This window comes from Seriola dumerili, unplaced genomic scaffold (assembly GCF_002260705.1).
Source record: "Seriola dumerili isolate Sdu_G_001 unplaced genomic scaffold, Sdu_1.0 BDQW01000169.1, whole genome shotgun sequence".
Classification (NCBI taxonomy): domain Eukaryota; kingdom Metazoa; phylum Chordata; class Actinopteri; order Carangiformes; family Carangidae; genus Seriola; species Seriola dumerili.
The window spans coordinates 499855-512497 of NW_019174424.1; the positions used below are offsets into that span (position 1 = coordinate 499855).

Consider the following 12643-nt stretch of genomic DNA (forward strand, 5'->3'; position numbering starts at 1 on the left):
GAAAGATACAGTATAGCCTCCTGCATATGAATGATGGTAGTGGGAGTGCTAGATATGAAAGTATTCGTGGGGTTGTTCCAGCCAAATAAGATGAGTGGTACTTCCTGCACCTGATAGACTGAATTAGGATTTTAAAAGTGTGGCATATGAATGCACTTGGATTTGCAACAACATGAAAAACACAATGCTGCAGTTTCACTACATCGCCTGTAATAATATAAAGAGGAACACTCAGATAATTAGAGCCACAGCTGTGCATGGAGTATGCAATTGGCACTAGCTCAGCACAAATGGCAAACACCTTTAGGGGAAATTATATTCCCCTATCAGAACATGACTGACAGCTGACATAAGCTGAGAGTGTGTGTTGGAATTTTGATCATTAATCAGACAGCACGCCGACAGCACTGATGAATTGCCTTCTCCACTGCATAATCTACATGCTGCTTTCCCTCTCGAGCTTCTCTTCAGATTGACTCTGTGTCTATGTGAAAGAGACTAAAAGTAGAGAAAGGAGAGGACAATCTATCTCCATTATCCTTTTTCACTCTGGTTATTTAGCATCACATCAGGCTGGCTCCCTCCATCTCACCCCTTGTTTCCTGCTCTAAAACTTGTTCATTCTCCCCGTCTTTTCAGCTCACTATCTCCCTGTTGTTTCTCCCTCCTGTTTTTCCACTAGCTGCAACTCTCACCCTGGGGAAATACTGCTTTCCTAATGACATGTACAGATTGTGTGCTGCAAAGAAAATGGGATGTTAATGTTGCCTGAGTGTGACACTGTTTAAAGTGAGTTAATATTCTCAGGGTGTCTTCAATGCTCCTGTGGGTGAATGAGCATTCAATGATATGCTCAATATCTCAAGAAATACTGTGTCTGCACTGTTGTGCACACTATAGGGTTTGGTGTTTTGGGCAAAAATAGGTACATACTGCCTCCTGCTGTTCAGTGATGCAAAATGGCATTTATATATTAATATCTAAAGCAAGTTTCAGTTTTATAAAAGTACAATCCTCAAATATGTTATAAACCAAATTAAGTTCATCACTCCACCCTGCATGGCACATCTCTCCTGCTGCCTGGTGCCAATCTTGTCTTCCCAACTGAGCACTGCGCATGGTTCTCAAACCAGCACCCCCCCTCCATGGGTCATTTTTCCATGATTCAGCTTCAGTCCCAGACGTTATCAGACCATCTGAAGCCCACCTGCTGCTTTGGTGTTCTGGGACAGGCAGGGAGTAGAGGACGCCATATTTTCACGGCAAGCGAATCCAGCGCCAAGAGGCCCAGACTCATGACTCAGAGCGAGACTGAGCAGGCACAAGAGAGAAACAGAGGAGCAGAGGTCACAGCTGGGCCAGTCCACCCGCACTATCAAGCATGGTTATGTGTAATTGATGGTTAATTTGCTTGTGCGGTACACAAACACAGAGATATTTATCTTTCCAAACACTGATTGAATTCTACTGAGACTATGCAGGCCTGCTATTTCCCCACTGACAATGGGAATAATGGGGCAAAACAAAAGTGTGTCAAAGGACCAAACAGAGAGTTTTCATTTCAAGCCTTCTCAGCAGAGGAAAATGTGACCAAATCATGTATAATGACAATCTTAAAACGCTATCCTTTATCACACTCTTAACCAACATGAAGTGGGATAATGACAACAGTCAGAAAGGTTTTCTATTTTTGACTTGATTTCAGATCGTCTGTGCTGAACCCTCTGCAGGGTGTGGGTTGTAACCCAGGTTGTACACTGACCTGGGTGCCCAGTAGCTATTAATTACACTCAAATGACAAACTAACAAACACCTGCAGCTTTCTCCACAGGCACCTGGTTTGAAAAGGTCAGCACCGAGGCAAAATCATCAGGCCTGGTATGTGGAGAGTGTTAAGAGAACATAGTGTATGGGGAAACAATTTATGTGTGTGCAAAAACTGCATGTAATGAAGAGTAAGTGACAGTCCAGTAGCGCAAGGTGTTTGGTAATATTTAAATTTTACACATCATATACGCCAGCTCTCTATGTGTTCTTCCTAGGTTGGCAGTAATAGGATGCCGTTACAAGGGGCAAAGAATAAGAGGCTTGCCCCAGAACAGTCTTTGGTTATTGTGTGATAACAACAGAGCCAAGGATGTAGATTTGCATATGGATGGCAGGGACAAGTCTCTCCTCCCAATATTTTGGGAGGAGAGACTTGTCCCTACCAATTGAGTAAACTTGTTCACACTATGTTTGGAGTGAAGTCATATTAGATCATACCAATGTGTCCTCCAAGAGTCTACTTCTCCAAGACAACCGATTTTGGCATGCTAGCATTTGATTGACTGAAGGGCAGGGTTTATCTGAGGGCTCAAGTGATGTGAGGATATCACAGTGGTACCCAACGTCACCAGAAAAATGCCAACTGATGTTGGGTAACCGTGTTAGCTAGCATTAACTAGCATGCTAACCCTGGCTTCTGTCTTCTGCAGGCTAGCAGGAGTAAACATAAAATGGTGAATATATCAAAGTATGAGTTGAATTTCTGTCAAAAAATCCAATGAAAATATCACCATGAATTCTATGACTTTTTATGCCTTACTATACTATGACTTTTTTATGCCTCACTATATACTGTTGTTTTTATGTCCCTTTATTCCTTACTGTACGCCTTACTATACTGTGACATTTTTTTGCCTCACTATACTATGACTTATTTATGCCTTACTATATATTTATGCCTTACTGTACAATAACTTTTTATACCTTACTATACCATGAATTTTTATGCCTTACTTTACTATGTCCTTTTTTATGACTTACTATACTATGACGTTTTTATGCCTTAGTATCCTACGACTTATGACATATACTGTATATGACATACAGTATATGTTCTTATATCAAGACTGATGTTACTTATAAGAGGATATATCATAATGACATATATACATCCTCTGGATATATGAAGATATAAGTTTATAATGCGCATAGTAAAATTCAAATTTATTAAAACAAGGTCATTCATATTCTATGTATATGATTTTAATAATATATTAATTTTAAACATACATATCTATCTTTTATATTTACATAAATAATATGAACATACTGACAGGCTTTAGTATGTATATTTATGTGTTTATAATATAAAAATAAATACTAAAATACACATTTTTATTAGCTAGACAGATGTCAATGTATGATAATATTCCATTTTCCAACAGGTTTCATATGTAATTTTTCAAATATATAGGCAATACTTTAAATACATATTATTTTAATTCAGAGGTAAAAGCCTGGGCTTTTATCAAGCAACAGAAGCCATTGATGGTTCAGCAAAATGATTGGCTCTTTGTAGTCTGAAGTTTAAAGTTTATTTTAAATATCACTTATCACTCTGCAAAATCCTGTAAATACAAAATAAAATCTATCAAATCTAAACACTGAGTTGGATAGGTGCATCAACAAACCATGAAAAAAAATCCTAATGAGGTTGACTAATTGTATATAAATAGAGAATGAGATAGCATGCTGCATTTGTTTGATTTATTCCAAAGTGATGGTATGCTGATTTTATTACAGGCCTACTAATGTGCACAGAAAATATAAATTATTACAAATACCTTTTCTAGGTCACGTTGACAAACATTTCAGTTTTAAGAAGCACAATTACTGAGGGATCGTGATAATTTCACTGAATAAAACATGGAACTAGCCTGTTCATGTTTTTTGAAGAGCATTTACTCAGCAAGGTTTTCCAGGTAACCAAGCTAACCTGCCTCTATGGAAAGGCCCAGGATCTTTTGTGCAACTTGGAAGTAAAATGATCGCAGCATGTTCCTTATGGGGAGACCATAAGCTTCAAAACAGCAAACTCTATAAGTGTACTTTAGTTGGGCACTTGCTCAAGGACACTTCACCTTGCTGACAAGAGGGTTAGAAGCCTCTTTTTCTTAGTAGTTGCCAATCTACCATTCACTGCACTAACCTGATTTTGCTTAAATATAACATAAAGACATATTTTGTAGACAGTCCCATTGGTGAAAAACAAAAAATACACACAAAACATTAACAAAGTTTTTTCTTTTTATTCATCAAGACAACATGGACATTAAAAGCAGAGCAAAATTAAACAAATCTTATGTCTTCAAAATCTTTTGATCAAAATTAAATCAGTATATTTTACAGTAAGGGGACAAGAGCAATCAATGTGAGCTCTAAGTGGAGGAGAAAAGAGACACGCCCTATCATAGGTCTAACATTGTACATACGCTTTTCAACTGACTTTGTTAAAAAAGGAGGTCAGGAAGTGAAGTGGAGCCTGACAAACCAAAACAAACCACAAGCACTGTTTTTTTTTTTTTTTATTTCATTTTCACTAAATGCCAAGAAACAAGGAGGATGTGTAAAGATTTTCAAAATAAGAAAAACAAAAACCCATACTGAACTTCTCCTCTAAGTTTGGTATTTAAAGTGATGTCTGGCTGACACCTAAACCAAGAAATACATCAGATGAACCACAACTACCCTCATCCAGCCAAAAGATAGACAGGTAATGGAACATGGAGATTAATGTATTTTTTTCCTCTCTCCTCATATTCACATGTATGTTCATGTTTTTAAAAATAAGCCACTACACATTTGTGGTTCACCTTGTTTTTAAGCAGCGAAGTGTCAGGTTCAGGGTAAGGATGGGTGCGCTCTTCCACTTCTTCCTCCACCAGATATCCCAGCTTCCCCTGTTGAGCAAAAAATGTTCACAAAATGTAATGTTAGCAAAGGTTCCACAACATGGGTTTGTAGCAACAACTGCTGCTACTGGAGCGCCAATATCACCTATATAATGACTACTAGTCAAATATATCCCTCAATTTAGCAACAGAGGAGAGTAGAAGACACAAGAGACACTGCTAATGATGCACAAGTACTATCCATTTACTAGCACAATGGACATGGAAGTTTTGACCCAGACTATCTGGTATTTTCAAAATATATTTTGTATATTTTTACTTTGATTAAAAGGTTGCAACCTGGACCACGTCCACAAGTTCTGGTCACTACCTTACATATAAATATTTTAAAATTACTAACAGAACTGTTCGATATTTCCTTTGCCAATGTGAAAGTGCACTAGTGTATTTGATTTCCAATTAAAAAGATACAAACACATAATCACAACCAACTGAACAAATGTGACATCAAAATACCCTAACAAAACCTTAGTCCTGAACAATACACTATGTGGAAATATACACATCAGTGGCAGTTTCAGCTGTTGGCATAGGTATATCAAAGCAGGCTGCCTGTGCATCTCAGCGTTTTAAAAATGTGTCTCTGACATTTCTATCAAATTACTTCCTTTTCCCAAAAGTTAAGAAATAAAGAAACACATTAAAAAATACACACAATCAAGCTGTCAAGATCATGTTTTGGAGAAGTACAGAATTGTTTTTCTGACAGGCAACAGCATTCAGAAATGGATGTGGGTAGAGAAAGGAGTACCTGGGGTGAGTACCTGCACAGTTTGACAGTCAGAGAGTATCCATGATTTTTAATTTGCCCTTTTCTCATGTGGTCTCGCTCACAACACCAACGCTGTGTGAGGTATGGAAGTCAGCTGCAATTCATTCGATAAACCCTACCCTCCAGTTAGTTAGTTACGTTAGGCCCCCCGGTGCTACAACACCCCCCAAACACACACTGCATGGCATTATCAGGCACAGTAAGCTGGACAACAAATCCATGGCATTTGAGTTATGATTACGGCAAAAGAAATGGCTTGTTTTTTTTTTTTTAACATACACCTTTGACGAAGGCTAAAAGTATGTCTGTGTGTTTACTTATGAGAAAGCGAATCCCCAAGATATATGTATAGATAGATATATAAACATGTAGACACACAGTGGCTGAACTTTCTTCCTATATGGAGTGTAATATCTCAACAAATTATTACATTTTCCTACTTAAAAAAAAATAAACAAAACAAAATAAATAAAAACAGGTAAATACAGGCAGGAAATTTTGATTGGATTGGTTAATGTTTTTTTCTGCCATTTTGTCCACAATGACAAATATACATCTATAAGGATCAAAAACCGATACAAAACGAGGGGTACCTCCGGGCATGTTTGCTCAGGGCTACACTGGCCTTTCCCTCTTGGCTTTGTGTGAATGTTTTCTACCTTCTTCTCATTCATCGGGCCTAGTCCTTCATCTTCAGTGCATACTTATGATGCACTATTTGAAAACAGGATAAAGATATATGCATATAGTACATAAGACAAAAATCATAGGCATTGAACTGAACGGAACAGGGTGGGAGGGGGAGGGTGAGGGGGTGGGTAGGGGAGATGGGGGAGGTAGGAGGGGAAGTGGGTGGTGGGTTGGGTTGAGAGCCAGAGGGGAGCGAGGAGGAGGACGCACTTACCTGAGCCTGATCTGAGGTCCTATCAGATCAGTTTTAATTGGACTGAGTGTCACCTTCAGAATGGAAGAGCTCTTGCTGGCCATTGAGCAGAGGGGAGGAGGCAGAGGCAGCAGCCTCTGTCTCCATCGGTTCCGCTTCTGATGAAGCCTTGATGGCAGCTGCATCACCGTCAGAGTGCTTGTCTTTCTTAGAGCTGCTCCTCTCCTCTGTCGCCTTACGGTCTGAGAAAACATACACAACACATCAAAAACGTTACCATTTCTCCTTGGTGGACAGCTGTCGTGTTTAAAAAAGGTAAAGATATTGGTATTATAGCAGGCACGAAAACACACACTCACGAAAAAAAAGGAGACATTAAAAAAAAAGTCCTCACCTTTGTCTTTTGATGACCGTTCTCTGTCCCTGTCTCTCTCCTTCTCTCTGTCCCTGTCCTTGCTGCGGCTGCGATGGCGGTGAGATTTGCGCTCTGAGCTGCGTGACCTCCTCCTGTCACGACTGCGGGAGCGACGCTTTCTGTCAGAGCGATCTCGGCTGCGCCTCCTCTCCCTGTCTCTGTCCCGGCTCCTGCAGAAACAGTGGGGCAAGATGTATTTTTATTTTTAAAAAAACCTTTTCATGAAGTGTCACACAAAGAGATGTAGGGTCAAGTGGTACATATATTTGTTTCCATGGCTATCCATGTATTCATGATGTTCTCTGGACAACTGAGTTGTGCTGGTAGCTTTTGAGCGTACAACCAAGGAATCATTTTTTTCATTGCTGCTCACTACTGAAGACCTAGTATTTAAATTGTCAAATACAGGACAGATGTTACTATTAGGGCACTATTGGTACTTTCAGCAGCAAGCTTGATGTACCAAGTAATTTCACTGTTTGTGGAATGAGCATACAGGTTCCAAAATAAACAGTCTGATCAGCAAATGTGGATAGAAATTTGCTTTGGTCGAGAAAACAAACATTAGGGGTCATTAGCCGACCAGCCTGAAATGCAGACTAGCAACAGCAACGTAATGACAGGTCTAACCTGCTGCTTCTTGTTTAGACCGGTTAAAAGTGCAGGTGGTGAAGAAAATCAAAAAAGTATCTGAAGAGTTCAAGTTGTAATGTTTACTCTGGTTAGTTGTTGTGGATTAAAATGGGGCTCTTAAACCTGGAGCTTTGTTCTTTTATGCTATTATTGTTGTTAATAGACCAGCAAGACTGTGGTGGTCAACGTGGTTCAAGTTAGCAAACCATACCTGCTGCGTTTGCGTTCCCTCTCCCTGTCCTTGTCTCTGCTCCTGGACCTCCGGCGATCACGGGATCTGCTCCTTTTCCTGTCTGATGCTCGACTGGAGTGGCGGCTGTTGGAGTGGCTTCGGCGTGCCCTCCTGTCCCTCTCCCTGTCTCTATCTCTGTCCCGTTCTCTGTCTCGCTCCCTCTCACGCTCTCTCTCTCGTTCCCTCTCTTTCTCACGCTCTTTCTCTCGCTCCTTCTCCCGCTCCTTCTCCTTCTCTTCCTCCTCTTTGCGCTTTTTCTCTCTTTCCTCCCTCTCACGCTCACGGTCCTCTCTGTCCTTCCTGAGGGCTGGGTTTTCGCCTTGGGGATCTTCTGAGCGGCGACGTAGTTTCTCCTGGGAGTAAATATGTAAGAGCCCGCATGTAAATCATTAAGTTGACCAGTACATTTTAGATCATAGCTAAAATCAAACATTGTCCAGGTGGAATAACCTACTGCAGATCATTCACTTTGTTAAACAGTAATGGAAAAAATGATTCAGCAATATTTTCTTTTACAACACTGTGGGACTAATAAAGGATTATCTTATCTCTTATCTTTCTAGTAAACATATATGGCATCTTATATTTGAATTTTCAAGACTTATATGTATATTAACTAAGAGCTCTTTTTGAGTCTAAATAAGACCCATAAAAATGTGTCACAATTCTGACACTTTCAATCTGGCTTGTTTTTCTATTTCTTGGTCTGGTGAAAGATCCAATAATTTATCATACACAACATGTCGCATCTCAACATCTATGCATGTAGTCTTTGTGACAGGTGATCCTTGTTACCTTGAGCTCCTCTACAGTCGATTTGATCTTGGCGTAGCCCATGTGCTGTTTGCCCATCAAGTGGTCATCCACTCGGGACTGTGCATCGCCTACAATGAGGAAGGCCCCACACACCTCACAGACTTCCATCTGTTTCTCCTGGGCTGCAAAGCTCTCAATGGTCTGGATGAAAAGCAAAGACATTGCATGAGAAAGCCAACGTAATAAGCAACATGTTTCTGTCTCGCAGCACATCTGCTTGTCCAATTTGCACAGATTTTTCTTTGGGGACAATTTATGTAAATCAGAATGCTTATTGCTGAGGATTAACTTTTAGCTAGCCATGATGAATGTTAGTAGGACTGATGGAATTGTTTTCTGTCCAAGCTTAGTTTGACTTTGAATATTTGTGAAAGAATAAAGCATATGTTCGTTGACAGATTGCCATACATGATGAGTGCCTACTATCCTGAGCAGTGTCTGTAGGCAGATTAGCCTGGAGTTAGGGGACTCACCGAGGGGGTGGAGCTGAGAAGCTCCCTCTCCTCCTTCAGCTGCTCCACCAGCTTCATCATTCCCTGGGCCTCCTCCACTCTGCCCTCTGATCCCAGCTCCTCAATCTGAACGAAAGCAAAACAGAGACAGGTTAAATCAATGCAGTATCCTAACACTGACAACCAGATTTCTTGGGGTGTAAGTGAGAACTTTATTTTATGTTAATGTTGTTTAAAGATAAGAAGTTATATCTTCCATGTTGGTAATTCCAGCTGTAATAAAGGTAATATGTGACAGATGTTCAAATTCCAATGTCTTCTTATTCCAGTAGCTTCCAAATTATCAGGTCAGTGTAAACTAAACAATGATAGAAATATCTACGCAACTCATTTTACAATATTTGTTACAAACCTGTACAACTAAGTCTTCAATCTTCTCTGTTAAAACCTGAATCTTCTCCTCATTCTTTCCTGATGGACCAGGACCCTGTAGAAAAAAAACAAAAAACTCAGGTACATCCGCACAAGTTGTGTACTTTTTTTGTTTTGTTTTAGCGGACAGTTTCCATGGTACTCTTAAATTGTAAAACTGTGTACTGAGGACACTGAATAGCCAAAGCCTTGTTTCTCTGACACGCAAGATGTCATGAGTACTCTAACAAGAAAATGCAGCTATAGGAACGATTTACAAAGAAATATCCCTAAACCAAAACACAAACCCCTGCATTTTGCTGAGCCTGGGAAAGTGCAAGCCGGGCATGCCCTCTACGAATCCGCCGTTCCACCTCTGCCAGGAGTGACTGAAGATAGCGCAGGAAGTCTCGCTCATAGCCCTCCTTCATGAACCGTGAGCTCTTCTCGTACCTGGACAAAATATGGTAGGAGCATGTTATTTAGTGGAAACATCAAGTCATAGATAAAAGATTTCTTAAATCACAACCAGAACTTACATTTTTCTGAGATTTTCATCGTGGATTTTCTCACAAGGGCCTGGAAAATCAAATTTAAAAGTTTTATTATATTCAGATAGAACAGATGCATATTAAAGATCTAAATACATGCACAAGTTCTCGACTTACCCAAGTCAGAGCGGGTGTTTGTGAATAGCTCAGCTGGGCAGAACCCACACAGATAGTATCGACAAACCTAATTCAGAAAGAAAGTACTCTTATTGTTTCAAAAATAAATTCTTCTTTAAATATTCATCCTAACGTTACAGTTACATCGGCTCACGTGGTAAAATGTAACTTATGCTAATTGGGAACAAATGAGCTTTGCAAGTCGTGCAAACTACAGTTAATTTAACACTAATATGTTCTTTCTCCAGTACTGCTAATTGACTTCAGATCCATAAACCAAAGCAGGACACAGATACATGCAACAACAATTGTTACTCAAACCTGACACTAGCAGCAGAGCAAGATCCATGATGTTATAAGCCTCATTGTGAGCCAATGAAATACCGTTAACGTTAGCTAACTGTAATACTAACACGCGTGTCTACACAGCATTCAAAATTCCTGCTTATGCTAGCACATCCGCGTGCTGTGGTGAAAGCTGAGGTGGTACACAAAAGGCTCAAGTAAGCCAAGACTCTGATCCCACATGCGATAAATCTAGGTATCTTAACTGGTTAGTGTAATGTTATCTTATAAAAACCAGCTAGGCTAACAGTAGCTTGAATGCTAACTTACGCTCTCGTCATCCCATCGCACGTTTGATCGCTTCTCGTCAGGGGCCAAGTTTCTATCTCGACCCATTAACTCGTCGAGTAACTGGGCTGCTGAAAGCATTTTGGCTAAAAGAATGTAGCCTTGAATTAAAGTACAGCGGTATCTCCCAAAGCGCCAGTTCACACCATCTATTGCGCGCAAAGTACTCCTAATCAAAATGGCAGACGCTGTAACAACAACGCCCGTTCATGGTTCAACTATAACCAGCCCAGGAGCAGCTCGCGCAGCATCTGAACCGGAAGTACAGATTTTGACAATACTGTGTTGACCCTACGGACTTGGAGCAGTTTCGTTTTAGTAAGAAATATTACTACATCCCAGTCTTAGCTCGGTTATTTGCTCCCGATAAAATTTGAAATGATGCACATTTCACGAGACTTAGCCACAACTCAGAGTGGTATAATACTAACACAAACAAAAAAAAATCGTTAGCAGAAACGGCGAACACGTTGTGGTTTTAGACTGAAAGCTTCCCCGGAAGCGAAAGAAATTTTAATTTTTTCGACTTTTTCTTTATTGAAAATGATGTAGATAAAAGATATGAACTAGATAAAGAGATATATATGAACAGCATATTATATGTATAAATATCATTACGCTCCATCCTTGGTAGCTTTGGTATCAGCAAACCCTTTCATATGTATTTCCACATTTTATCCATTGTTTTCTATTACTCAGTGTCATACAAAGAATATGCAGCACCTACTGTGCATGAAACAGTCAAATGCCCTCTTGCTTTGCTTTAGGCGTCTCAGGGCTGACCAGGGGCGGAGCCAGACATTGTAAACGTTCGAGGCTCATGGATTCATGGATTTTTTCCTTCCCATTCAGAGCCGCTACATCCAGTATTTACTGTATCAAGCCATTTTGTACATCATTTTGGGAAAACATGATCGTTGCTCAGGAAAAAAATCATCCAGAGCCTGCATCATATTGTGAATCTAATTGTTCTCTGTCTCCATCATTCTGAAACCACAACATAACAAATTTGACAATGACTGATTTTCACTACTGCCACATAAAAAAAGAGGCAAAAATGTTCTGATATTATTATTTTTGAATTTACATGACATACTGTATGTGGGGAATGAATTTGGCATAAACAGCATAACTAATCTTGAAACCTATTTGGTTTGCCAGAGTAGAGGTCCCAGATTTAATGTTTAGCTGACAAATCTTCATTTAAACCCAGACCATCATATGTGCTGCTCTAACTGAGCAGTCATGGATCCACAACAAGATGAAATAAACGTCTTCACTTCTGTGAACTGAATATTAGGCCAACAGAAGAACATTCACTCTAACGATATTACATTTCATATTACAATAGCATCATAGGATAAACAACATGGACATGTACTGTAATATTATAGTACAGTATTTTACTTGATCTACTGATAATGACTCTGTTCTCCTTTCCTCCTCTTTTCTTCAATCCTGTTGTCAACACATTTTCATCTCTTGTCTATGGACCTAGATTTGTCTCAGTTATATTCATGTGAAGATTGATCATTTAGTAAACGTGTAATCTGTAAATATAAAGCACCTTCAACAAATACAAAAAATACATTTGTAAACTCACAAAAATATCTTGCAAATATAAAACGGATATGCAAAAATATACAAACAAATTCCATGATTAAAACACATGTGTGAATACAGTCAATGAATTTACAAAAAAATTAAAAACAGACATTTGTGAATACCTTCCTAACATTTAAAACTTTCAAGCAGACATTTGTGAATCAATTTTCCATTTGTGAAGCGAAAAAGCATTTGTGGAACACAATTCTACGCTTTTGGGTTTGCATTTTACACACACAGAGTTTTGAGACAGATTTTCCTCCAGTCGGAACGAAAGTCGACTTGTATCACTCGGCCACAATCGGAAAAGACATGATCGCCTGCTGACACGTCATTTCCGCTTTTTAAAGCATGAGCTCGCAGCCTTCAATGAGCTGCTTTATT

General features: G+C 39.5%; 1 protein-coding gene across 1 annotated transcript; it reads right to left on the bottom strand.

Moving 5' to 3' along the window:
• Window positions 1–4061: 4061 nt before the first annotated feature.
• Window positions 4062–10850, bottom strand: luc7l3 (LUC7 like 3 pre-mRNA splicing factor). Its single transcript, XM_022752732.1, has 11 exons — window positions 10637–10850; window positions 10022–10088; window positions 9893–9932; window positions 9662–9806; window positions 9355–9429; window positions 8964–9068; window positions 8470–8631; window positions 7654–8027; window positions 6789–6979; window positions 6416–6636; window positions 4062–4727 (listed from the first exon to the last, which is right to left on the bottom strand). The coding sequence occupies exons 1-10, from the start codon at window positions 10733–10735 to the stop codon at window positions 6449–6451; spliced, it is 1446 nt and encodes a 481-aa protein (XP_022608453.1). The 5' UTR covers window positions 10736–10850; the 3' UTR covers window positions 4062–4727; window positions 6416–6448.
• Between the last annotated feature and the right edge of the window lie 1793 nt (window positions 10851–12643).

Bases quoted from the DNA above. Each gene is read 5' to 3' on its own strand.
- luc7l3 (XM_022752732.1), bottom strand. From the start codon at position 10,735: ATGCTTTCAGCAGCCCAGTTACTCGACGAGTTAATGGGTCGAGATAGA. The intron at 10,089-10,636 runs GTAAGTTAGCAT...TTTCTGAATTAG, and splicing joins TGCGATGGGATGACGAGAGC to GTTTGTCGATACTATCTGTG. The intron at 9,933-10,021 runs GTAAGTCGAGAA...TTGATTTTCCAG, and splicing joins AAACACCCGCTCTGACTTGG to GCCCTTGTGAGAAAATCCAC.